General features: G+C 40.1%; 1 protein-coding gene across 1 annotated transcript in view; it reads left to right on the top strand.

The window, feature by feature from the left end:
• The window catches only part of AHRR (aryl-hydrocarbon receptor repressor), a 68,570-nt gene that overhangs the window by 27,861 nt on the left and 14,593 nt on the right, over window positions 1-26,116 (top strand). The window contains exon 3 of the mRNA XM_009276647.2: window positions 12,962-13,062. Coding sequence (XP_009274922.1) covers window positions 12,962-13,062 — 101 coding nt within the window. The remainder of the gene's footprint in view (window positions 1-12,961; window positions 13,063-26,116) is intronic.

The raw sequence follows: 26,116 nt of genomic DNA, 5'->3' as shown, positions 1-26,116 counted from the left end.
AAAATGTCAATGAGCAATACATCCAACTTAATTTTTTAAATTGTAGGCTCCAAAGTAATTTAACAGCTTTTGGAAACTTTATTTCAGGTAATTAGTGCAGATAATTCATGACGGAACAACAACGGTTGCTTTCATGGCGCTAACTGCTTGTGAAAATAGGCCACCACCACCCCCCCTTCATTGGGTAGAGTTGACTTACCATAAGAGGAAAAATATTTTTAACTTTTTTCTTTAAATTCCCGCCTGCCCCCCATCACCCAAAGGCGATTCCAGCTACCACCTACAAGGCATGTCCATACAACAGATTAGTATGTTGGTCATTTGTGGGACACTGTCAGCTAAAATATAAAATAGGCTTTTCTGTCCTAGAAACAAGCTCTAATGAGTACTCGTTCTATTTTCACAGTATTTCTTCAGAAAAAATTTTTGACAGTAAGCCTGTTTCCTGATCTACCATTTCTGTATCATTGGTGTTTCTAACACTGCAGCAGGGCAGTGTTTAATTCAGGGCAATCCTATCTGTTGTTTATTGAATCTAGTGTTTGTTTGACTGTTTACCATGGCTTTTAAATATCTTAATTAGCATAATTCACAGTAGCACATGGTTGGCAGACATGGACCTTTAAGATAATAAAAAGGAACAGGCTGAATAAATATTTGAAAAAGGTGCCAGTATAGTTTAAAAGAATTGTAGAGCTATTTATCTTAACCTTTTATTTAATTCTACTCAGGCAACATGACTCCATCCAGATAAAACTCCAAGCTACACATTTCTTCCCTGCTTGAACTGAAATAAAATAGTCCCGTGACATATTTTGGGGAAGCCCGTACAATAATATGCATGTGCCTTATAACTGCATGGGTCGAAAGGATGGGCTGCCTCTTTAAAAGGTTTCCGTGAACCTGTATTGTTATAGTAAGCTCTGGTAGGGGTTGCGTGACTGCAGCAGACTCATTTGTGACCTCAGAAAAGTGGTTATGAAAGTGATCTCTTGATCAGAGGAATAGAGCTCTGCTGCCTGCCAGACCAGCAAGGCAGAAATGAGCCTCCTCCCTGCAAATCTGCCCTGGCAGGAGAAAAAATGTTCCTCTTTTGGATGCAGCATAATGATTCCTCTGAAAAATACTCGGCTTAAAACAAACTAGGCTCTAGAGTATACGTTTTCTCCAGTTAACATTCACATTTTTTAATAAAATGTGCAAAACATTCTTTGCTTTTGCTTTTTGCAATTTGCAATGTTCATTTTCTGCCTTAAACCTATTCATCTTTTCCTTAGCATAGCGCTAATAAGTTTTGTTTCAGTGGTTATTGGACTGACTCTGGCAGCAAGTCGCAGTGTATATGCAATGAAGATCATATTAGAACTGATGAAAAACCAATATAAACTGATGTTTATGCCACATAATGACTGTAAAACAGATCTGATGAGTCAGTAGGTAAGAAATCACCAGTTTTCATCCAGAAGACCTTGACAGAATACGAAACACTAGAAGTAATTTATGTATCATAATTCTCTTTACACATACTACTCACCTAGTATTGATCACTCAATGAAAGCTGTAATTAACTATAATTGCCTTGAAAATTGAGGCCACAATCCTATATGTTTCATGAGTGGGAGACAAGTTTCCTGTCCTTATCCTGTAAGGAACACTCATTATTTCTTTGGTAGCTTGCTATGAGTCAAGGCAGCAGGCACCTTCACAGGAGTCAGACTTGCCTGTTCAAGTCAATGACACATATGCAGAAGAGTTGAAACTGGAGAAAACGTTATATTTTATTAGCTAGAACTTTGTTTCTGAAATACAGAACATTGTTTGGTTGTTCCTTGTCTTCACATGGGACAAGTCTGATAAGAACTCTGGCTGCCTTTTAATTTTGTCACTATATCTAAGTAGTCTCTGTTTTTAAAAATTGAAACGCAAATCAAAGCAGGGCCACAATTTACATTTTTAGAGCATTCAAATATTACCTTTCCTGCCTTTTTTATTATGCTTAGAAAATTTGAAGGTCCTAATTCTGGTCATTGACCTAGGGACTGTGGCATTTTTTAAAAACTTAATTTCTCTAGTGCTAAGGAGGAGAGAACACGTAAGCCCACTACTGGCCTGCTTAGGGTCTTTAGGATCTGCTTGGGATCTTTTTCTGAGCTTGGAACCTGGCTGTGAAAAAAGAGGCAAAGCAAAACGCTTGTGAGGAAGTGAAAAATGAAGGTTCTTGTAGTAATTGAACACATCAAGTGCATGCATTTTCTACTTCTGCAGAAGGTTCCTGTTCTGCAAAGCAATTTATTTTTGGACAAACCATAATGTCTTCTCTGCAGGCCCTCTGACTTACAAGGGATTCCAGTTGGGAGCAAAGTCCATCTGTTTGGATAGCTTTTCAGGACGAGTCTTTAAATGCATACATTAAAATAGTAATGTGTATAAAAACACATTAAGCATACCTGTAACATTATCAATTTAGGGTTCCGATAGTTCAATTTTTGACTTCTGTTTTTTGGATTGTTCTTCATTCTGAGCTTTTAGGTAAGATTTTCATGTTACCGACTTTCTTCAGCATTCTAAAAAGTTCTGGAATATAGTTCAGTGTTTTAAAATTATCCTGAAAATTGATTGTGAAAGAATTTTTTAAACTTTTAGATATTCCATGATATTAGATATTAGATGTTCCTGATATTTCATTTGCCTGTATCTTGTCTCGGCATGTTCTTTTACTTCCTGAAGTAGAAAAGCCAAAGCTCAAGGACCTCCTCTCAGGCACATTTTTCCCACAGCTCATTAAGTTCATTTAACCTCTCAAGGCTTCATGCAGTCAATCTCATCATGGCAGTCTTCACAGAGCAGAAAAGACCAAAGCAAAGCAGCTCTGCCTCAGAAAGAGAGTGCTGTGTTCTGTGGGGTGTGTGTATTTATCGGTGATTGTGCAGCAGTGTGCTGTGGTATCCAGCTGACTTAAAGGTGGAGATTCTCACATTTCTTCTGTCAAGTGTGTTTGCTTATTTAAAGTACACTGGAAAGCAAATGTGGCTGTGTCATTGCCTTTAATATCTAATACAGTATGGCTGCATATATAAAGCAGATATTAAGGAATTGCTCTTATGATATTTCTGACTCTGAAACTCACGAAGCCAGATTTGGTTTTCTGCATAACATATGCACATCCTGTGCACTAAGGTCTCAGCGTGAATATTTTAGATGCAATGTTTATTTCATCTTAAAGGTTTCCTTTATCCTCTCCAGATCGTGTGCTTTGGCTATTTTTAAACAGTCTCTTGGGTGATATACTGGCCTACTGACACATGCTCTTTCAACTCTCTTCTGAAAGATACTGACTTAAATTCCCTCTTGGAGCTAGCAGGTATGAATTTAGCCCATGCCTTTCCATGCAGAGTGGTGCAAATGAAATTATAAAGGGACAAGAATGTTATAAACGTAGTAGAAATTGAGGAGTGGAAGCTCAGGAGATAGTCTGTTTGAAACATAGGCCTGGAAAAAAGGTTATCAAATCCAAAAAGGCTAGCAAATATCATGTAAATCTCACATAAGTCAGTCATCGTCAGGTTGATTTAATCAGGAAGAGGGAGAGATGCTTTCTCATACACTTTCCTAGTTGCATTTATTTTCACGCTCGGTCTTTGATTTGATTTCATTCTTCAGGGACTGATTTACTAAACGTTCTAAACTGTAGATCTAAATTGAAGAGGGTAAAATGGTGCACATCTTCTGCAGCCAATAAAGACTAAAAATGTTCTGATATTCTCAAGATAGATCTGTTATGAGGACTTCATTGCATTTCTCCTGTGAGACGCAATTCTTACAGTCTCCTTTTTTAAAGTGGGGAAAATTCCAGTAGACTGTAGTTGCTTACTTATGAACACACATAGCTTTTCTCTTAGTTGCCTTTTCAGTAAAAATGGATTTTTGTCTCATTCCTTATGTTTCTGAAAAATATTTCAAACTTGAACTTATTTCAATAGGCTGTTTATCATAAAAGATTTTTTTTTTTTGTTTGGATGCAATGATTAGTCACAAGCTGGTCTTTCATCATATGCTTAAATTTAGTCACATACACGCTTTCTCATAAGGTTCTGATTTTTCTTATTGTCACTTCTGTGATATACTTTGTTTCGCGTCACAGATGCTGCTCTTGTTCATCTGTTGTTTATTTTCTGTCTGCAACAAATTTCGTGGACAAGGTCGTGGCATTGCAGTGAGAATATAACAACATAAGAAATGCACTACTGTGTCACAGCAGTGGTCTATCCAGTCTGGTATTCTCATCTCCAAAACTGCTGTCTTTTATCTGCTTTAAACCATTCTTGTATTGGTGCACCAAGCACTTCACAGTCCTCATATTGTGGGGTTGGGTGAACAGCAGTTCTGCATTCAGTTTACCCATTGCCTTTACAATTTTGTAAACCTCTGTTGCATCTCTCCTCATCCTTCCCTCCTCAGTAAACAGTCACGGCCATTTTAGCCTCTCCTCAAAGGGTAGCTGCCTCTGCTGTGGACCTCAATGTCCACCGTTGTATTATTTTCATTGGGAGAATCAAAACAGAGAAAAAATGGCTGAGGGACAATGAAATAATATGACCCATCTCAAAAGAGGACTACATTTTTGGACCAGAGAGAGAGAAAGTACTGGGAATTCAGAGGATATAGAGAACCTAAATTTTATTTTTCCCTGTACAGATTTTTTAAAATATCTGGACAAGGGAAAAGATGAACAGCTATTCAGCCAACAAGCCATCACGAAGGACACTTAGAAGAACTGGGAAACTCTGCAAGTTGTTTTGATAGGCCATCTGCTCCATAGGTCCTAGATTCAGTGTGTCCTGACATGCTATTCCTGTGAATATGCATGTATATCATGATCGGTGGGATTTGCTGAGATCCCACTCAAGCAATCAGGATGTGGCAGGTCAGAAAACACTGCAGTACACTTAAGGCTAATGTGGATTAGTTCGGTGAAGTCTGAATCCCTCTACATAGACTTAACATGCAGTGTTTCAGTGTAGTACAGAGGAAAATGGAAACTAGAGTAAAACAAACATAAAACTACATTGATTGTACATTCTGAGGTTCTTAACTCTGGAATTGACCAATGTTAAGCAAATTTTCTAAATACAGAATAGTTCTAAAATTTATTTTTTTCTACACTAAACTTATGCTGTAATCTCAATTCTGATTAATAGACATGTAATTTACAAACTCATGACTTAAGGGGCAAAGAATTTGTTGGAATCATCTTAATTTTTATGAGGGATGTGGGTATTGATTTGAAAGTAGACTAAGTGGTTTGCAGATTTCTTACTCGAGGTTGCCGATAACTCAGGCTTGCGATCCATTTTGTAGTTTGACAGAATAACCCATTTGTATTTACCTTTTATGGATTTATTCAAAAGGGTGTGCAAGCAAATGCACACCCAGACAAGCTAATGTATTACAGCTTAATTAAACTAAGAATGGAATAATACAGGGATAAAATTAAGGCCCCAGGACTGAACCTATAAATCAATAAGTTCCCATCATCAAATCATCATATTTAAAGTAGTAGGTAATCAAATGGAATTATGAAGTTGAAATGGAAGACAAGTACTTGGAATAAGTCTTATATTTTGGGTAATTTAGGAGGACTGCATGTCTTTGGCAGTCTTATAACCAATATAGTCTACCAGACCAACTGATAACTCAAATATTTACTCACAGTGATGCAAACAGATCTCTAAAATATCTTCTTTGCCAATGCGCAACGTGGGGTTGTCTGTTGGGGAGATCATCTGTTGAGTCATATGAAGAGACAAAGGTTGCAACAGTAAGCTGCAGAGCGGAAATGTGCTTTCTAGACAAGTTCTTTTGAGACTGTTGCTTGTATAGTTAGCACAAAACTCGGTTTCACATGGAGGCACAGCTTTTCTTTGGATCTGTGATCCCTCAGAAGTTATGGGATAAGGGAGATGTTACAGTCCCAGACTACATAAAAATGTGACATACAAGTGTGGTTTCTTGTGAGCCGGTTGTGTGAGATACAGACAGAATGAACCATCAAAAAACATTATAAGAATAGCTAGTAATTTAATTCACATATTCTCCATATACACACACTTTTCATGACAGCCACTTAACCATTCTCAGCATTTCTTAAATTATTCTACACATTTTACAGACCAAAAATTGTGGAAACAGGAAGTGTCCATCCAGAACTTACCCTAATGCTCATTCGCCTAAAGCCATAAGCAACTCTTACCTTACAAAATTAACCCTGTTTGTAATTAAACAATGAAAGTTTTCCTGGAGGGAATGTGAAATGTCCATTACTGGGGATACTCAGCAAAAACCCTGAGCAACCTGCCTAACTGAAGTTAGTTCTATTTTGATCAGGGTGGGGTAGACCAGATGACCTTCAAAGGTCCCCTCCAACCTACAACTTCCTGAGTTTCCGTGATTCCCTATCCTGATTCAACAAATAGGCTTGGGTTCCCCACAGGTAAAATACTTCCCAGAAGTATTGGGAAGGACTTCTGCTTCGCAGAACTCCTTGCACCACAGCACAACTGAACATAAGCAGGTAATTGTTTTCAGCTTCTCAGCTTGCCTCATCTAAATTGTATTCCCCAAAGGCACACAGACCTCTTTTTCACATGCAAGAAAAAAATACCCTGACTTGGTCGCCTCCCCAAGAAGTCCTCGGTTTGTGTTTCTTCTCTTTCACCCGCACCCTGACTCTGATGCTGCCGTTTCGCTGGACTCCCTGGTACTGCCGGCCCTGGTGTCACGCCAGCTCCATTCCAAAGACTCAGTCGGTCGATCATGAATTCCTACCCCAAGCTGATTCCCTTCCTGACACAACCTTGCTCAACAGCTAGGTCAAGAGAGAAAAGCTAGGACTGACGGGTTTTAGAAGGCAGCGTGAAGAAGAGGGGGGATTTCTTCTGGGAACTGGAGGAGAGCACATCAGGACTTGCCCAAGGCAAGAGGCTCGCCCTTCTCCCCTTCTCGCCTGCTGGAAACCCTCTCTGAGATCTCATCCTTAATATCTTGTCTGATCACCACCAAATCTTCTAACAAGCCAGATCTCTCAGGGCTGACGTTCGTAGAAAAACTATAGGAATGCGAGCTTTCTCCCTTTTCTATGTTTTTCTGTAGAAATAATTTCCATGTGTACTCTTACATACACAGACAGCAGTGGCAGCTGGATTGCCATTTTAGAAAGTTTATCCCATCTGCAATAATTTCTAAAAACACAAAACTGTCCAGTGGAATATAGTGAAACCAACCATTTTGATGATCGCTCCGGCAGCATTTTTTACTGTTCGCAAAAGGATTTGACCTCAGGGAAACGCTCCTCACCTCGCACTCCGGGTTTTCTACCCTCTCCCTGCTGCACGAGAGTTATTTTCTGATCCTTTACTTTAAGCCCCTTTGCTTTTTTTAGGCAACTTCCAGATATCTGATACAGTATATAATGAGGAATTAGGCTCCATTACACGAAGGCTTAACCTTCTCAAAAAGCATTCAGCGCTTGCCAGGAGTCATCAATATTTAACAGCTGTTGTTATTATGAAATACTTCATAGGGTAATGCGGCTTGTCTGCTCGCACGCAAGGGTTTGAATGGGCGCCAGGCCCCTGTCAGAGCCGCCGGAAGATTGACAGGCGGCGAGGCTTGCGTGACAGCGGGGCTGGGGTTAGTCAGCAGTCTGCCTCCTCCGCAGCAGGGACTTCTCCTCCCCCTCGCCTCCTTTTTGCGGGGGGTGGGACACGGGCTGGGGTCTCAGGGGGGCGAGGTGGCCCCACCAGCTCCACGCAAGGGCCGCAGGGAGAGGAGGGCTGCCGGGCAGTGGCATCTCTTTGATGCCCCTCTCATGCGTGGGGAAAAATGGATGAGGCTTGCTGGGAAAGGGGAAAAGTGGTTCTGAAAGAAAGAGGGGACGGGATCTGGAAAGCAAACAGTTCGGTTTGTACCTTAAATAAATGTCATGCTGTACTCAAGAAACTTCAAAGGGCAGTCAGATTTCAAAGCATCTCTTAAGAAGAAGCAGACTGAGAAAACCGCTAAGTTGGGAAGAAAAACTTTGCATTATTGCTAGCATAATTTCATCTGGCATTCTGGTAGCCTCTGCAACAGAACTGAACACCATACATCTTGTATTCAGAGGGTGCATTTTGGTGCTGATTTCTTTCCCGAAGCGTTTGTGCAACCTGTATGTTGTGGCATTTCAGAGTGCAAACATCCCTTTCATATCATTTGGCAATGTATAATAACTGTTCTTTATGTTGTATATTGTTTAATTTCAGCCTGCATCTAATGAGCGCTGTCCTTATTGTCACTCAGTGTTCTCTGTAATGCAGCAAGAGGAAACAGACCATTTCAGTTCATAGCTGTATTTTTGTTAAGCAGAATTGCTCACACCGAGTGTTTCCTAGCTGTTTTGTTTTGTTTTCTTAGCATTCAGGGTAACACGCAGAGCCGATTCTTCCTGCAGCTAGAAGATCCAGGAAGAAAGACCCTGTTTTCACTTCCTTTCAAGTAACAGTTACCAAAAGTAAGACTTGTATGCATAAAGCAGTGTCTCTGAACCTGCAAGCTAGATTCAGGTATTTTCATCTGCCCATTTTAAGAAACAGTTTATCCCCTGGGCATCACTGGAGAGAAATGGTCTCACAGGCACTCCTTGTAGAAAGGCTTGAAACTGATATGCCTGTGTCATACCGAGTCTGAAGAAGACAGAACTGTCCCCTTCTTACACCTCAAATGAATCCAGACAAGGTGTTCAGATAAGAAACAGCATCCCTTCACCGCTCATTTCTCGCCTGTGCTGTTGCTTGATGCGGGTAGCCTGAGCAGTGCAAGGCCCCGGCGATGGCTGGGGTACAGTTTGACCACACATTAGTTTGTTACAGAGTTTAGCTTGGCAGATATTTTTCTAATTATTTTTTGAAGAAAGAAGGTCTGCTTGTGCAGGAAGGGGTACAGAAACACTTGGAGAATGTAATCCTATGGGTTTAAAAAGTATGGTTTTATGAGAGTCCTGAAATTTCCATCCCTCTGAACTAAAGAGTATTCTGCAACAAATAAATGTTCTGTTATTTCTGAGGGAAAGGGAATGGCTGGTTTCATGATGCTGCTATAGACTTTAAAGTGTCAGGCAGCTTTTCTCTTCTTTACAATATTCCAGATTTGGTTTTCAAGCCAAGGGGTTTGCAAATGCAGATAGTGATGCTCGTATCAGAACTGGAGGCTCAAAAGAGATCTCAGCTTTTTACAGTGTTCTAGGGAGAGACAGTGCAGCTGTGAAAGGCTCAGCAACACTGTCTGAGTCAGTCCCATACTCCTTCAGCCAAACTTATCATCCCTTTTGTGGACTTTTTTTCTCCATTAATTAATTGTCAATTCTAACTCTACATTGTTTTTTGGTTTCCACTCCTTTCACCGCTTTCAGATCAGAAATTGGAACAATGTCCTCAGATCTTTGACCTTTCCTTCAGGAAATTGCATTGGCCATTTTTCTTCATTTTTTTCTCCCCTCTCTTCCTCCTCCTAGCCCCCTTTCTCCCTGCCCTGTGTATTTCCACAGCGTTGTCCTTCTGTAGGACGCAGCGTTTCCAAACTTGTGGGTTTTTAATGTTGCCTGGGATTACACCATGCTCACTAGATCGCATGACCTTGCAAAACTGTCAGCTCTGGTACATGTATATCTTGTATTTATCACCCTATGGTATCAATACGCTCATTCATCTTCTTTGGCAGAACAGCTCCATCTTCTGTTTTATTTCGTGTTCTGGAAGTGCAGGCTAGATAAGTTGTGCTCAGGAAAAGGTCTCTGCTGTTCCTGCTTCCCATCTCTTCAGTTTGCCAGTTTTGAACCTAGTAGGTGAGCGCTCTATGCTGAATTGCTGACAATCTAATCCGAAGAGCTGCCTCTCCCATCGAAAGCGGTCCAAGGCTCCATAAAGCTGACCCGCAGCATTCTCCAGGCTGCCTGCAATATAATTTTTTTTTCTGCCCCATTCTTGATGTATGGGAACTCCAGCAGCCAGAATTTTTCCCCTTAGGTCACTGAGTCATCCTTTGCCGTTTGTTATTTTTTATCTTTCCACAGTTTGCTCCTCCCTGCCTACTAGAGACAGTACTCCTGCATTCTCCAGCCTTTTGTTTGTTTTCGTCATCATAGGCTTCACCTTTGCTCCAGAGGGCCACCATTTTATGGAATGGCTAAGTCTGAGCACAGCTGTCTTGGCATCAGGGCCCTCGCTATCAAGCCACCCGTCATAACCAATACTTACTTTCCTTCAGTTCTCCCACTTGATTCTTGGTGGTGACAGGGGTATCGTTAGGCTGCTCTGTTTTCTTTTCCCTATTTTTCTGCCTAGTCAGAGAACATGTTGCAATTTTCCCTCCTCACCCTGTCATGACTTGCTTTTCCTCCTCCTCATTCATTCTGGAGATCTGCATGGTTTTCTGCCTTTCTTGCTGTGCTTTCTCTGAGTGACAGGCTATCACCAGCAGTAGTATCTCTTCTGAGCTGTCACTGCAGTATCAGCCAAGCCCTGGGTGGATTAGTAAAGTATTTCCAGCGCAGGGAGGCAGAACAAGCGTGAACAGTGAGCAGCGGCTCTGCTGCCTCAGGTGCGAGGAACAAACGTCCCTATCTCTGAGGAGCTCTTGCTTCTTGGCGCGGAGGGTGTCATTCTTCTTCGGTGGTGCAATGGGTCTCCTCGCAGTCCAAGCCAGTGAGTAGGGTATGTTATGAAACGGATGTGTGTGGCCTAACATACGGGTAACTCTAGCCGGCAAAATAACATTAAAATACTTTCCATTTGGAGATGGAATTTATAGTAGCCAGACGAGCTGCGGAACAAACATCTCTTGTGCTTCTGCTGCTGTGTTTGTGTGAGCCTGAAGGCTAACAAACAGGCAGGGAGCTCTGGCCCGCTCAGTCGGGTAAAATAATAGTTTCCACTAACGATGAAGTTCAAACTGGTGGAATTTTCACAACGCCAAAAGAACGCATCAAAAAAATAAACCTTCATTTCCTCTAACCCCTCCCTGTCTGTCTTTTAACCTGCACAAAGACTGCAAACCACCATGTCAGTAATTACAAAAACATCTTTTCTGAGGGGGGAAACTCTGGAAGAGGCCATTGGAATAGGGGCTGGGTTTTTAAAAATTATTGTCACGAGTGTCCGTATGTCTGTTCTTACGGACAGGCACAGCAGAAGGCTTGGCTGACCAAGGGGAAAAAAAAGCAACCTTTTCCAATTAGTTCAAAAGGTATACCAAAATGAAAATGCAGATTGAAGAATCTGTATATCCCGTTCATAGCAGCCTAGCTTACAAATCCGAAATCACAAAATTGTTTTGGCTGGAAGACATGGGTAGGGATCTGTTTTAGGCAGCTTGGCATTTTCCTGATGTGTTTTCCCATGCCCAGGGGAGGGATTTATTACATCTAATTATACCTTTGAGATGATTGCTGTGGGGTAATGACCGACATTATCACTGGCGGCAAATATTTACAATGTAACCTAAAAAACATCACGAATATTCAGTCAGTGTGGTTCTGTGTTGCCATCATCTATTGTAAAATGCTGATGTATCTTGCAACAGTCCCTCACTAGGCTGTTATGTTGATAAGGGGCTCTTGCACAGCCCTTTGGAAAGGAAGTGACTCCATTTAGATCATATCCTCGGTCATTTGCAACAAATACTAATCAAACCATTTAAAAATGTAGACCTTTTTCTTAATTCGGTATCTTAGTAAAAATTTAAATCCCATTGTCGTGACTTTTAGCAACAAGCTCAGGAGCATTAGAGGCTTGCTGGCTGTCTCCTCTTCTTATTCCGATTTGGTATAAACTATTCCTGTCTGTCTCATCCCTTCTTTTTTTGGATTATTAACCATCTCTGGTTGTGGCTGCTCCAGCTCTCCTTTAGCTGGCAGGGACAATGTGTACCAAATGTCCCAGCTAATCTCACTGGTATGCTCTCCTCTCTCATTCTCTCCGTGCAAAGGAGAACAAACAGAAAACTGAATCTCTGTTTGCTACCGGGATATTTGTATGACCCATCTCTGGGATGGGGCAGTAAGAGTGAAGCTGACTCCTTAATTTTTACTGACCAAATGACAAAGACAGGTTCCTGTCATACTCTCTAGATGATGCAGAAGCCCAATGTATCAGGTGATGTCAACCTTCTCAGAAATTCTTTCATTATCCCCAGAAATGGGATTGTATTTCAGGGATTTTTCTATGGGATATATCGATATGAAGACTTTAATCTGAGTATTCAAAGATATTTCAGATCAAGCAATGATAACCCATGCGTGGCAAGAGCACACACCAGTTTTGACTCCCATGAAGGTTTTCATTATTATTGGGAAAAATAAATGCAATTTTAATCTCTAGTGAGAGATTTTAATGAATTTCATGTAGTAAATAACCTGCTAAAAAAAATGAAACAGTTTAGGAACATTCCCTTGCATCTTACAGTCAGGCTCAGACTTGTAGAAGTGAATAGGGTAAAGTGAGACTGAAAATAATCCGATGCCAAGAAGGTCAGCACTGAAAGTAAGAAACTTATTTCAGTCCCTTGTCTTCTGAGCTATATAGGCATTTCGTTATATTGTCATAATGCATATTTTTATATACAAAACAACTTGCTAACTTTCTTTTGTTTCTTTCCTGTGGGTTTTGGTTGTTGCTTTACGTAGAGTACACTAATGGAAAAAATATGTTCAATAAAAAATGTGATAGATATTTCATATAAAAAACATCTGGACTGCCAAATATGTATCTATCTCCCTCACAGCAAAAGAAAGTTGTCAGTAACTGAGATCCAGACCACAAAGACAGTAACTCCCAATTAAATCAATGCATGTTAAGTGCCTAAATAAGAATTTTAGTCTAGCGGCCCTAATCGTTATGATTTCTAAATTGACAATAACTCTTTCCAACAGCCATTCAAGAAAAGCACTTTAAGAAGCAAGTTGGCCAAACGATAAAAGAAGACAACGTATCTAACAAGACTGCTGTACAAGAGGGTGGACTTCTACTAGAGGTGAGTGAAAAAATGCTGTCTTTTCTGGCTCTAATTTCTTCGGTTTGATCATATATTCAGGTTAATGCTTTGTGGCAACTTTGAACAAATGGTCGGTCTTGGTGTGAGTCATTCAAGAATCACACTTGTGAGCACTTCTTGCAAGAGTAAAACTGGCAGTCATGATAGTCCCGGTCAGTCTCTGTTTGGGCAATTGTACCTTACACCCCCACATCCTTGAAATTACCAGTGAACTCCAGTGGGCCGGTTCACAGTTCTTTTTCACTTGGAGTGATAGCAGAGGATTATTTTACTTGGCCCATATTTTGAGAGTGCCAACAGGAGCTTGCCTGGTTTCTGTCTGAGTTAAGATTATTCTGGGATATTTTAATTTATCGTACTTCCTCAGCTCTGTGCTCTGAGGGAAGCCGTGTGTGCAGAAGCTATTCCTTCTGTGTATTTCCATCCCCTTTAGGATGACTTTATATTGGCAGAGCAGCATAAAGGGGCCATACTGTTACTGAGAATTGGATCCATTAATCTGGATGAAGAATTAATACTGCTGTGAACTACTGAACCAGCTAGAGCACAGCAGTCCATCCCAGATACATCTGCATTTCAAACACATGATGTAATAATGCCTTTTATACACTGAGGTCCTTGGAAATTCCTGTGTGATTCCTACATATGTATAGTTGTTTTGGATAGGATAATATTCATGGTATAAAAATTGTGTTTTAATCACAGCTCTGAGATACACGTAAATGGAAATTAAATAGTAGCCTCCAGCAAATAAATGCTGTATACTATTAAAGAAAAAAGACATTTTATCATGGGATCCAATATCATATGTCATTCAAGTCTATGGAATGGAAACTGGCACCCTGCTTTCCTTCCTCTTAATACTTTAGAAGATTTAAATTTTGTATTTCAAAGCAAGTAACACAGAGGCATCTGATTAGTTGGTGCTAGTGCCAAAATGAGATGCTTGGCTGTCAGGTATTATTTGCAATCATTTCCATTCTCAATGAATAGGGAGTACAGGGCGTACAATAAATGATAAATATGGTGAGTATCTAATTTTTAATAAGGCTCTCCTATCTTTAGTCTATGTTTTGTTGGGTGTATATTACATGCCCACAAGTTATAATCATTAAGGCTCTTCAAACAGTAGCCCTACTGCTACGAGCACATGGAGAGAACACTGAAACGCAATCTCAGGTAGGTTACAAGAGACTAATACTACTGAATATGCTAATGGTCTGCTTACTACAGGGTACATAAGAGTCACATTCCTTTTGAATATATGGGAGGTATTTTATCCTGGATCATACTTAATGTGGATCATTAACTAGATGATTAAGTGCATGTTAATATGAATGTATTCACCAGGCTTCGTTTATGGGCATGTCTGACCTAGAGTAAGAGGATGAATTTTCCTTAGGCCTTGCTGGGAACGCTCCCTGGGGACTGAGTTTGGCTCGGATGCTCATTCAGTGGCCATGGCATGTGAAGAAAAGTGGGTTTTTTTGTTGTTCAACCAAATTCACCATGTTGGTTATTAGGGACTGTGGGGTTTTAACTAAATAGTTGCATTTGTGATTCCTTCCAAGGAGAAGCAAACAATCCTGCCAGTGGTTGCTGTGCTTTGTATATTGACTTGTGAATCTGGCCACTTTATCGGCTCTCAAAAGATATTTTTCAGCTGTCAAAAGCTGCTTTCCTTCTTGTGACACCACCTTGCACTGTGCAACCTCTCCTAGATGCTTTATATAATACAAACCAGAATGATCACCAAAATATGTGTGAATAGTACTGTCCCTGACTGTAATGTTAACGGAAAACCAGTGATAACTGCCTTTTTTTTTCCTAGTCGGTATGATCACTGTGCTCTATGTATAGATAGAAATATGGAATAACAAGAACCCTAATTATTGGTAAATAATGTATCTGTGACTCTTGAGTCTTGGAACAATGCAGTACTTCCCCTTTCAGCTTGAAAGAAATGAATGGAATTAGGCTGTCTTCAAAGTATGTTTAAAATGTTTTTTATTTCTAAAGGCCTCTGCCACAACATGTGTTTTTTATTTAGAATTTTATAGAGATTTTTTACAGCTATAATCAAATAGCTTTCATCAGCAATCATAGAATAAACAATGATAGCAGTTTATCAAAGTCTTTTTAGTGGAGCACAGCAGGTATCTAAATAAATAATTTCTTCCAGTGTTTTAAGATCACTTCTTCTGGATAAGAGAGTCTTTTCTTGCCATCTTTGTTTCCCTTTGGAGGGAAGACAAAGTTCTAAGAACCAAAGTCCAATTTTATTAATGGTCTTTTTGAGTATACCCCATTCTTGCAATCTTTGCTCTCCTTGGAGACTTCAGACTCCAACTGTTTGACTGCAGTAATAATTTTTAACTTTGCATTTTCAAAATATTTTCCAAGACAGGTGGTATTGGAACCCTTGTGCCACATGCCTTCTGGCAGAAAAGGGCCACATTCAGTTTCTGAAGCCTGTTACTGAATACTTAAAGAACACTGGGCCAAACCCATAACCAGAAAAGTGGGAAAATAACTTGTATTGGCAGTCAATAAATCCAGATAGAATTTATGGGGTGATGGGGTGGAGAAACACAATGAAATGGTGACTTGGAAAAATAAGAATGAATCACTGGTGGGTATCTAGGCAATAGCCTTGATTGCAATAATCATCTCATGGCTGTTAGCCACCTCCTACTCTTCCCCCCAGCTATGCTGCACTCACAGTCTCAAGCCCAGACTCAGAGTCTACACTGTTGTGCAGGTAATTCCTCATCCCAAATGCACGTGTAATTTTCATGTGTTACGCTATCCTATCGGGAGAATTAAATGTCTGTTGTCAAGAGGGAGGCCCTCTCTGGACCTGTTTTCTCAATGACATGCAGTCAGGCAGTGGCCCCATCATCACCACTGACGCTGCTTCTTGCGTAATTATCACCCATATACTAAGCAACACCCTGTTAAAATTGTCACTTGGACTTTATTGATCACCTCACAGTTGCTCCTGCAGTTTTTCTGCTCCTTATGGAAGAATCACTGATGTTCAAATGTCTGTCTCAACACTTGCTGCTGAAGGAGATGTCTTGATGGCCTTTCCTTCCTTCTTTGTTATGTCTGTTGGTCTTCTATTCTGCTGTTGTAGTCTGCAGCATAGGATTTATGGTATCTCTGTCTCCAGATGTACTGGACATAATTCTTTTCAGGTGTGAAAATAGTGTTTTATATCCAAAATGTCACAAAAATTAAAAAGAAACCTGGATATTCCAGGCAGCTCCCAAACAGATGCTAATAGAGTAAGACTGCCTGGTTCTGTCATGCCCCATCTCGCTGATGAATACTGATAAAGGCCAGACCTGGCCTGTTTTGTCATTTCCGTGCTCACCGGCAGCTCACAGTCTTTCAGGGAAGGTCCATGTTGTTTTCAGAATGTTCCAAGCCACTCTTTTGCCCAGTCCACAGACAGATTTCCACGAGTCCTCTACTCTTCAGGCTTCAGGGCACAAGAATCACATTTCTCTGGTTTTGTCTCATGTTTTTCTTTATGGCTGCACTGAAGATGCCAGTCATCATACTATCCTGGTATTTCTTATTCAGTGACACTGTACATTTACTCTTCCTGAGCAGAGATAGTTAGCTATGCATGCCCAAGCTACCTTTTTCCTGTTGAAAACAAATAGTGACATGTGGCTGAATAACAAGGTGTTGGATTTGGTTGCTATTTCACTGTAAACCCCATGCATGGGAGCAAGAAATGCAAGACCTTTCAGGCATAATTTGAATTACAACCCAGAAGGGTGGCTGCAGGCTCGACATGTCTGCGCACTGAAGAGAAAAAACCCGTAGCCTATTTTTCGGTACATAGTTCAGAGTGACAACAGGCTCCCTTACGGAAGCCTCCACGGCATTGCTCTGATGCCGAAATCACCTGCTCTTTCAATGGGAACATCTGCACCTCCCTGGTTCTGCAGCCCACCCCACCCTTCCGGAGCATCTGGTGGCAACTACGCCAATCTTTATTCAGTTTAGCACGTCAGGAGACTGCCCAGGAGACCCGTGCACTCAGTGTATACGCTTAGCAGCAGGCTGCTGTATGCTTTGGAATCTCCTCGTGCGTATGAAAGAGACTTTGTTTCTTCTGGCCAAACACAGGACAGACCTCTTAGTTTTCACCAATGGCAGAAAAAGAAAATTATTGACATTTTCTATATTAATCTATGGCAAAGGTCTCATTCTCCACCCTTCCTAAACAGTACTACAATTACAACTTACTTATTTAAATTTTTAGACAATGACTGTCAGATGCCTGGCATCTTAAAAAATATCTTAAAATCACAGACATATGGTCTTTTTTTTAAACAAAAACAAAGAAATAACTTCTTCAAAATCATGTCTGTCTTCAGAAGTGGAGAAAAACAGTGAAAGCTCGTTTTGGTGGTGCGGCCCTTATAACTCTCCACTGGTATCAATAATCCTAGCTTCATTACATTAACTACTTCATCATCTAAAGCTGGATTTTTCAAACTGAGCTTCTGTGTTTTGTCGGCATGCTTTTGTTCTACCATTCAGCAGATGAATTTTGCTGATTTGAGTTGTAAGTGACATGACTAGTGAGGCAATTCAGGTATCTAGCTACTGAACCAGCAGCATTTGTGCTTGGAATTGACTGTTGGTGCAAAGCAATAGCATAATCAGGTATAGGCACTTTATCACACAGGCAAGACCTTTATATATTATTTCTTAATTCCATATCACAGATTTGGGCACTATTGTGAATAGGAAATTTTGGTTCTTGCTTGGTAGTTCCCACTGAAGTTAGCGAGGCTTTTTTTTCATTAGCTTTAATACCAAATAAAACCCAAGACTTCTTAATCAAAAACAACGAAAGTCAGACTTTTTATCTAAGTAAAGGATTCAGGATTTGATACAATGCAAGCTTGAAGCATATTATTTAACATGATGTCGTTACCTTAAAAGTGGCTGCAAATAATAAGCTTTCTGGGAGTTACTTGGAACAGAGAGGTGTATGTGCACATTTTGGCACTGAAAGGTATTTCCAGGTGGCCTCTACTGACAGCTTGAACTAGAGTTCAAGTTTCATTCCAAGGGAGTTGGAAAATGATACATTAGAAAACATCCTATTGGTGCTGTTCTTCACTCTGCATAAGGAAATAACATAGGAAACCCTTTTCCCACTTGGTTTCCTGTAATTTTTTTAAACTTGTTAGTCTAATTCCACTTCCTCCTTCCAAACTGATTTATGTAATCAGTACTTGATAAAACTCTGTTATTGAAAAAGGTACTCCAGTTTGAATTTCAGTCTGAGAACAAGAGATTTTACTCTTCCTGTTATTTTTTTAACTTGAACTTGAAAAGGAAAATTGGGAGTCAGACAAAAGTGCGTGGTTGTTATATGGGGCTATGACCAAGGCACGGACTTCAGAAATCAAAAGCTGGTAGAGAGAGAGGTTTTGATTTATTCTGGTCTTGAATTCCTTTTCAGCTTCCAACGGTGCTGACTCTCTTAGTACAGTCCTTCTAAAGTAAATCCTGTTAGATGATGATATAGTGCTTCACCTTTTAATCTACTGGTTTAAAATGGGGCCATCAAAATAGGAAGTTCTCATAAAAAGCTCATAGTCTCAGTGCATTTTCTTTTTCAATTAATGTAACTTTTAAAAGTTACCCAAACAACCCTTTTGCTTTCCTTTGTTTTCAAACATGAACCTTCTCCCAGTAATTCAGATGACATGATTTAAGCTGACATTAGTCACTTGGGATGACTTACAGAGAATTTATCCATGAAAAAAAGAGCCATAAATGGGGTCAGGAGTAACTTGCCATTTTATCACATGCGTACATTCACTTTCTTCTTGCCAGGCGCAGGCAAAACACAAAGGAACATTTCAGAGGCCCTGGTCCCTTTTTTTTTTCTTTGCAAATAGGCGTATTTCTAAAATCCAGACTTGAAATTTGGCATGGCCACAACTTTATGCAAAAAATATCCTTTCTGTTGCCCTTTAAACAAATAACTAATGTTCTCGCTTATTCCTTTCTTCTTTTTTTTTTTCTTCTCAAACAAATCTGGACAGAAAAGCCTGTGACCTCTAAATACCATTTGCTCTCTCCTCCAGTCCTTAGTGCTACTGTTATGACTGTAATGATCACGATGCTGCCACAGCGCTGAGGTTTCTGAAGTACAGGCGGTGGCACCCTCCAGCTTGACAGAGGGGCAGAGCAAAACAAAAAGATGTGATCCCCTCCCTTCAGATTTGCAGCCTAAATACAAGACAAGTGATGAAAGATACATTTTGATGGGCAACACAGTGTGTGGAAATAACGAACAAAATGGTAACCACGATTGCCAGTACTCATAGTGTATGAGCAGCTTGACCTTTGCCAGGACTTTTGCAAGAGTTTTAAGGAGGGATTCGAAGGAGAAAAATCAGATACCCCTGCAGAGGCTTGCACGGAGCCTTTTAGCAAAATGCTTCTCTAACGTAAGTGCTTGTTTTTGAATCTTGCGTATGGGTAAGGGTAACATGTTTGACTGATGAGAGTTAGTACTTAGCTTCTCTAACATGAAATGACAGGTTGTAATTGAGTGGGGAGCGAGCTCTGAGCAAATCAGAAAATCAGGACAAGCAGCTTATGTTTAATGTGATAGAGAAGGGGGAGCAGGCAGCCAGCACAGGTGTGCAGCGAGGAGAGACAGTTCGCATCCTCTCTGGTTTGCACTGGCATCAGAAAAGTTGGCTTCCATTTGTCGTATGAGGAGGCCTAGCTGAGAAATTTTACGTGTACCAGTGAACGGAGAAGCTGTCCATCAGCAGCATTAAGGTAAAGAATCAATAAGCTTCGGGCACAGACCAGATGTGGGTCCAAATTTAAGATCGCTGTTGCTGTCTCCAGACTGTTCATCACAGCCAACTCCACCTGAGCTCACTTTTCACAGCCGCGTCCTCTGTTCCTGCTCAGGCTATTTCGGTGCCTCTGGAGGCGGTTCAGCAGCCACGTGACTTCCTCCCCAACAAAACATATTCTCCCATTTCAGCTCCATTAGGTTTTTTCCTCAGTGACTTCAGAGCTAACCCTTGGCAACCGTTCTCGCCAATCAATAGGTTCAATATCTGTATGCGAGCGATGCGTCATATAGATGCATTGGGATTTAGTCTGCTACTGGAACTGGACTTCTTGCATTCAAGTAACGAAGGCAATCATAACCCACTGTTCCTTCTGCACTAATTTCTTTATGAGCATTTGCTTTTGGGGAAGCGTCCTGTTTTTGAAGATGGCACAGTCATGTATTGTAAAAAAAAACCTCAGAAGAAATAAGAAATACACTTTAAATAATGCCTATTATCATAGATAATTGCAATCTTACGTTTGTTTAACTGGTCTTCAACTGATTGAAGTGAAATTATAAATCAGTAGCCTAATCTGTAGTTATAGCTGACGCTTGCTTCCAGTATATTCCTCATTCTCAACTCAGAAAAGCTAATGACCTTCAGCCTTGCTATCTTCTCAGTAAGGTGAAGTGACGAGCAGGAAAGCAGGTCCAGGCAAGATTGTGTGTTGTCTTAAGAATTTTTGCAAATTTGCAGTGATTTTGTTTTGTCATTATGAAGGTTTCAAAAGAAAAACTTACATATTTTACTGGAAATATTGAGTACATTTCAATTTTACTTTTTGCCTACCTCAGTTAATAAAACTTGAAAATGCTGTTTGATGAGTTTGAACTGAAAAGAAAACTGCTATGAAAAAGCATGATGTTGACCATTAAATGTACTGTTTCCTATTAGCAAGTATATAGTATTGATTTGGAGACAGGAGGACAGATAGGCACCCTTCAAAGAGTTCTGTTTCTGTTCCAAGAACTTCAAGAGAAATCACCATCATTCTGATTTTAACTGTCCCTGACATTTTATGAGTAGAAAAAAGAAAAATTAGATCGTTTTTGTATCCCATTGTAATTGCAGTTATTCCAGGAATTCCTAGCTGCAAAAGCTGATGGTGGCCAACAGCAGGCATTTTCCCCAACATGTTTTACACCTCCCCCCCTCCTCCCAGTACTGCAATGCCCCCCGAATTGTCCAGTAACTGAGATCGGGCTTTTTTTAGCCATAAGAAAACAAATGTCTGCTCAAACTAAAGCAGGGGCTTGCAGAAGGGCCTTGGGGAGGGGTTCATGTAGTCTATAACTCAGCTTAAGATTTGCAGTCGTTGCTGCTGGTTAGAGGAGTTGTCTCTAACCTTCCATCTTTACCTCTTTCCAGACAATCCACTGTCATCCACTTGATATCTAGATTAGAGAAAGTGTTGCTTACCTCTCCGGGTCAGCGTAACACATTAATAGCAGAATTCTCACCTGCTGCCAGCGTGGGATAGGGTGTGCTTTATACATGATACTTACAGGATATAAAACATGCATAAGATGATAACTAGCACAGTAAGACAGTTCCCAGAGTCAAATTCAGGAATGCCACACTCCCTAAAAAATCCACTGACATGAAATGGTGTTTTAAAAAGCTGGTTTAGCATATATTATTGAACAGAATGTGAAATACAGATTGCTTTGCTCTTCTCCCCACCCCCTGAAATAGTTCTGTGTTAGAAAATGTGATATATAGTGCTAAATACACAGAAAAATAGTGTTCTGAAATTAGGACATCACATTCTGTTTACAGTATATAGGCTACAACATTGTCTTTTTTAGGTTTTGATTCCCTGCAGAAAGAGATGTCTGCCATTCATGCTCGTTAACAGTTTGCAAGTACAAATAAAAGTCAGCTGTGGATGGAATATTATGATGGCTTCTTCTCTTCAGGACTCGATGCACTTATATGTAAATAACACTAAAAAAAATTCCAGACATTTGGTACTTACATATGTCTAATTGTCCAACATGTTGGATAAATATTACTCAAGACTCTTTTCAGTAAGTTATTTCTGTGGAAGATAATGGGTAATCTTACTACATTTGTTATTGCAAAGGCTACCTAACTAAATTTGTTATTACAAGTGCAGAGTAGTGAGCAATTAATGCTTCATTTTGAGTCTTCTCAAATGGAATTAATCAGGCTTGCATTTTCTATATTGAAATTGTTGAAGAGAAGACTGAAAAGCCCAGAGCAGCTGCAGAACTCAGAAAGAATGAAGGGCTGAACTTGCACTGAAGATACGATATTGCCCCAGCTTTGCTTCCATCTGCGAATACAACATCTGCTTTTGAGGAAGTGAAATGAGAAACTGCATAAATCAATATAAAGATTGTTTCTATTTCCAAGTGTAGTCCAGAGCATAGTATTTGTGAAAGAGCATTGACAGTAGGGTTCCATTACTGGTAGAGCACAATTTTAAATTCAACATCATGATTAATAAGGAGGCTAAAGGAAAAGATATACAAGATATCCTTTCATGATAATTGCTAAGGTAAATGGCACGTTACTCATCCAAGTACTCACTAGCATATCCAGAAATCATGATACCTATTTCTATGTATTAATAAACAAAATGTGCTTTTTTCTGACAATTTTAGAATTAATGATTTGAATATTCTTCTTCTTTGGATTACTATAAATAGTCTCCGGTACTTGTATAATGTCCATTCATCTCAGGTAGTATTTATATACTCACTTCCCATATGAAATCCTAACTGGTAATGCAAAGAAAAGAATCGTGAATTTTTTACAATTAGATGTGAGAAAATCCACCAAACCTTGCCATCAATAGCAAGCATTGTTGGTGTTAATAATTTATTCTAAACAAACACACCATGTAACAAATTTGTACTGAGGTGTTTGGTGTCACCCATGAATTCACTTTTGCAGCAACAAAACCTTCCCTAACCTGTCCTGAAGCTATTAGTCGCTGGTACTGCTCCACTCTGGAAGCACGGTCTGTATTCTCGTTTCCAGTGTTTAGTACGTGTGAAAACAATGGGATTCAATTGTCATGTATCTCTTTCTAGAGTGCACCACATCAACTTTCTGCACATACAAAGTCAAACGATGCTTCAGATCAATCTGCATACAGCTCTTCTTTCTTAATGCCATCTTGGGCAGAGCGGTTGGTTTTGAGGCATCGGGCTCATCGGAGGCCAGCAGTTCATGCATATAGTAAAGAACCCTACCCCAAGGACTTGACACAGACTAAGCAAGCTTTGTTACAAAAGCTTAGCTTGGAAGGAAAGTATAAGGAAAGAAAAACTACATTTACAATTTTGCATCATGCATCAAAACAACTTTAGAGGCAAAGTTGTTCTTGGTTGTGTCCAATACTTACTACATATCAAGCATCCAAAAAACAACATCACCGTGGTTTAAAATGCGTTTACATCTGTGCACACGTTACAATCTCACCCTCCGGGGAACTACTATGTTTTCTTGAAAGTTTATAGCTCATGATTACCAGAGCCCAATGACTTACATTTTCCTAACTGATTTCCAGGAGGCCAGTTTTGTCTGCTGCCTCTTGATGAGCCACAGCATTCCAGCTCCCTCGTTAGCCTGAAGACACATACATAAACAAGTATCTCCAAAGTTGCCCTAATTCCTTGGTGGAAGTGATGGGATACTGAAAAACGGAATAAGGAGAAATTTTACCAGCTGAATGGCTCATAATCATCCATGCCTTTCAGGTGGCACAGCTGTTCCCTCCAACAGTAAACGGGAGGGCCAGAGCTCAAATTCTTCTGGCAACGTGAATAATTTTTGAAAATTTTGCCAGGCCCTGCTCTGGGTAGCGCAGCACTAGATGCTGAATTTCCATACTGTCTTTAAGGAGCCTGAAGTGATATCCAGGCTCAAGGAGATAGGCAGGAATGTGAACTTCGTTTTACCTGGGAAGACAAGAAGAGTGAAAGGGGCTTAATGATCATATGTACGTATTTCTTTGTATTTGAAAAGAAACATTTCTGCTGTCTATGAAAACCAATCAATCAGATCGAACACTTTCTCTCCGAAAGGCTTCCCATATAAACCCATGGCTGTAGGCTTCAGCCTGTGGGATTTACTTCCTCCTCTGGCTCAAATGATGGAAATTCATCTTCTGTTTTGTTTCTTTTGCCTGAAAACTAAGCAGTACATGCAAGCCTTTGATCAAAACTGAATGCTAAAAACAATTCTGCCACTCCCCCTTTGCATGAAATAGTGCTTACTCACAGAAATATTCCTTTTGAAGTTGCTTTGTAGATACCAGAGAAATACATAAGAGTCCGGAGGGCTAAGAGATACTGTACTTGTTGAGCAAAGGCCATATTCTGATGTCACCAGATACGGTATTTCTGAATAGTCTTTTATGTGGGGTTTTATTTCAGGGTTCTGTAAGAGTTTCATTTTTTTTCAGTTTATAAAGAGAACCTCAGGGATTCCAGCGGGATTTTTGAGAAGGGCAATTATGAGTCCTAAAAACACCAGTGGAAAGAAATACTGATTCACTAAACAATACAGTTAAAGACAGAAGACACATTAACTGTCTGCATTTTCCTCCTAATACTCATAAGACAAGAACGAGTATATCATTTCCAGAGTTTTTAAATAGCTACTTATTTAGATCACCAGAAAATGGCCCCATCTCACATAGGATGCAAAAACCCAGCGATCCACTATTAAATGAAACTGTTCCAGATAAACTGCGAGCCAACTGACCCTGGAAATTTAGTACCCAAGTTGCGTGACTTGAAAATCTGTTCAAAGCAAGGCATGGCTGCAGGCCTTGACTGTTGTACTTTAGTAACCATAGTAACATGGTCTCTGGAGACCTAATGCTAGTGAGTTTTCCTTTATTTCAAGGAAGAGTAATAAGAGAAATGTGGCTTGGAACTTGTTCTCTCTCCCCCCCCCCCCCCCCCCTCCTTATTTTTACTATGCTATGACCTTGACCAAAATATCTTTGAAGTATTTGCTGGCTGATTTTCTGCTATGGGACCAGAAAAAATATCAGGATATATAAAGGACCTTGCCAAAGGAAGTCCTATCTTCCTCAAAATATTTGCCTTCATTCCCAAAGAGAACCTCTTGACTAATAATGTTTCAAAAACTTCTCAATGGAAGGAACTGATAACTTCCATCTCACAGCTACTGCGGGCACCAGAATAATGTCGTAGTTTCTTTGAACTGACAGATTAATTGTTTTTTGTTTCAGTAGCAGGTGCAGCTTTTCGTGAGTACGTAATTGGATGTACATGTTTTTTCAAAAGAACACAGGCCCCTGTCTGGTGCTAAGCTCTTTTTCTTTTTTCCATTTGGGAAAAAAGAAAAGTGATTTCATTTTTTAAGTACAATGTAGAAAACTCATGTAAGTGTTTTTAAAAAGCCAAATACAAACAAACAAATGTTCACAACACATACTTAAGTCTGTCTCACATGTTTCAGCTATTATCCTGGATTAGAAATTCCATCTGTCATTGAATCCATATGGTTTACCAAATGGCAATTTACAACCATGTATTTTTTGCAAATTTGAAGTTAGTTTGTTTTTGTTGCAAAAGTTTTAATGTCCACACTAATATCTTTGTGTGTGTCTGTCTGTCTGTTTCTATGTGTGAGTGTGTCCCTGTGTGTTTGTATAAGTGTATGCAAATTGGTAAAAATTGTGATAGGATGCAAGTGGACTTTATTGATTAAAACACACACGTTGTACACAAAGCAAATAACATCGACGTTGAGCCGTGGAGTTTGGTTATTTCCTCCTCTAAATCCAAGAGCCCTATTTTAAGCTTTCCATTATTTCTACCGAAAGGAATCAAGTGAAATGAGGAGAGCTGCTTTTATTTCTCTGGGCTGTCCCCTTTGTGTTTTGGGCAGACATGTGCTTACATCAGGGAGCACAAACTGCACGGGTATGAGGCTGGTCCGTGTCCTCTTTCCCTTCTCCTCCCCCCAGGGTATCGATAAACCAGGCAGATGGCTGCTGTGGTTCTGACACAGCACACCAGTGCAGCCTCCCATTCACTGGGAACGAGAGAAAGCTATCACTGAGAATTTTATTTGAGTAACTGAGAATGTTTAAAATCATAAGTGGAGCCATATACTTTGTT

This window comes from Aptenodytes forsteri, unplaced genomic scaffold (assembly GCF_000699145.1).
Source record: "Aptenodytes forsteri isolate BGI_AS27 unplaced genomic scaffold, ASM69914v1 Scaffold97, whole genome shotgun sequence".
Lineage (NCBI taxonomy): Eukaryota > Metazoa > Chordata > Aves > Sphenisciformes > Spheniscidae > Aptenodytes > Aptenodytes forsteri.
Note: the sequence above shows the minus strand (reverse complement) of the source record. Positions and strands in the feature narration are given on the sequence as shown.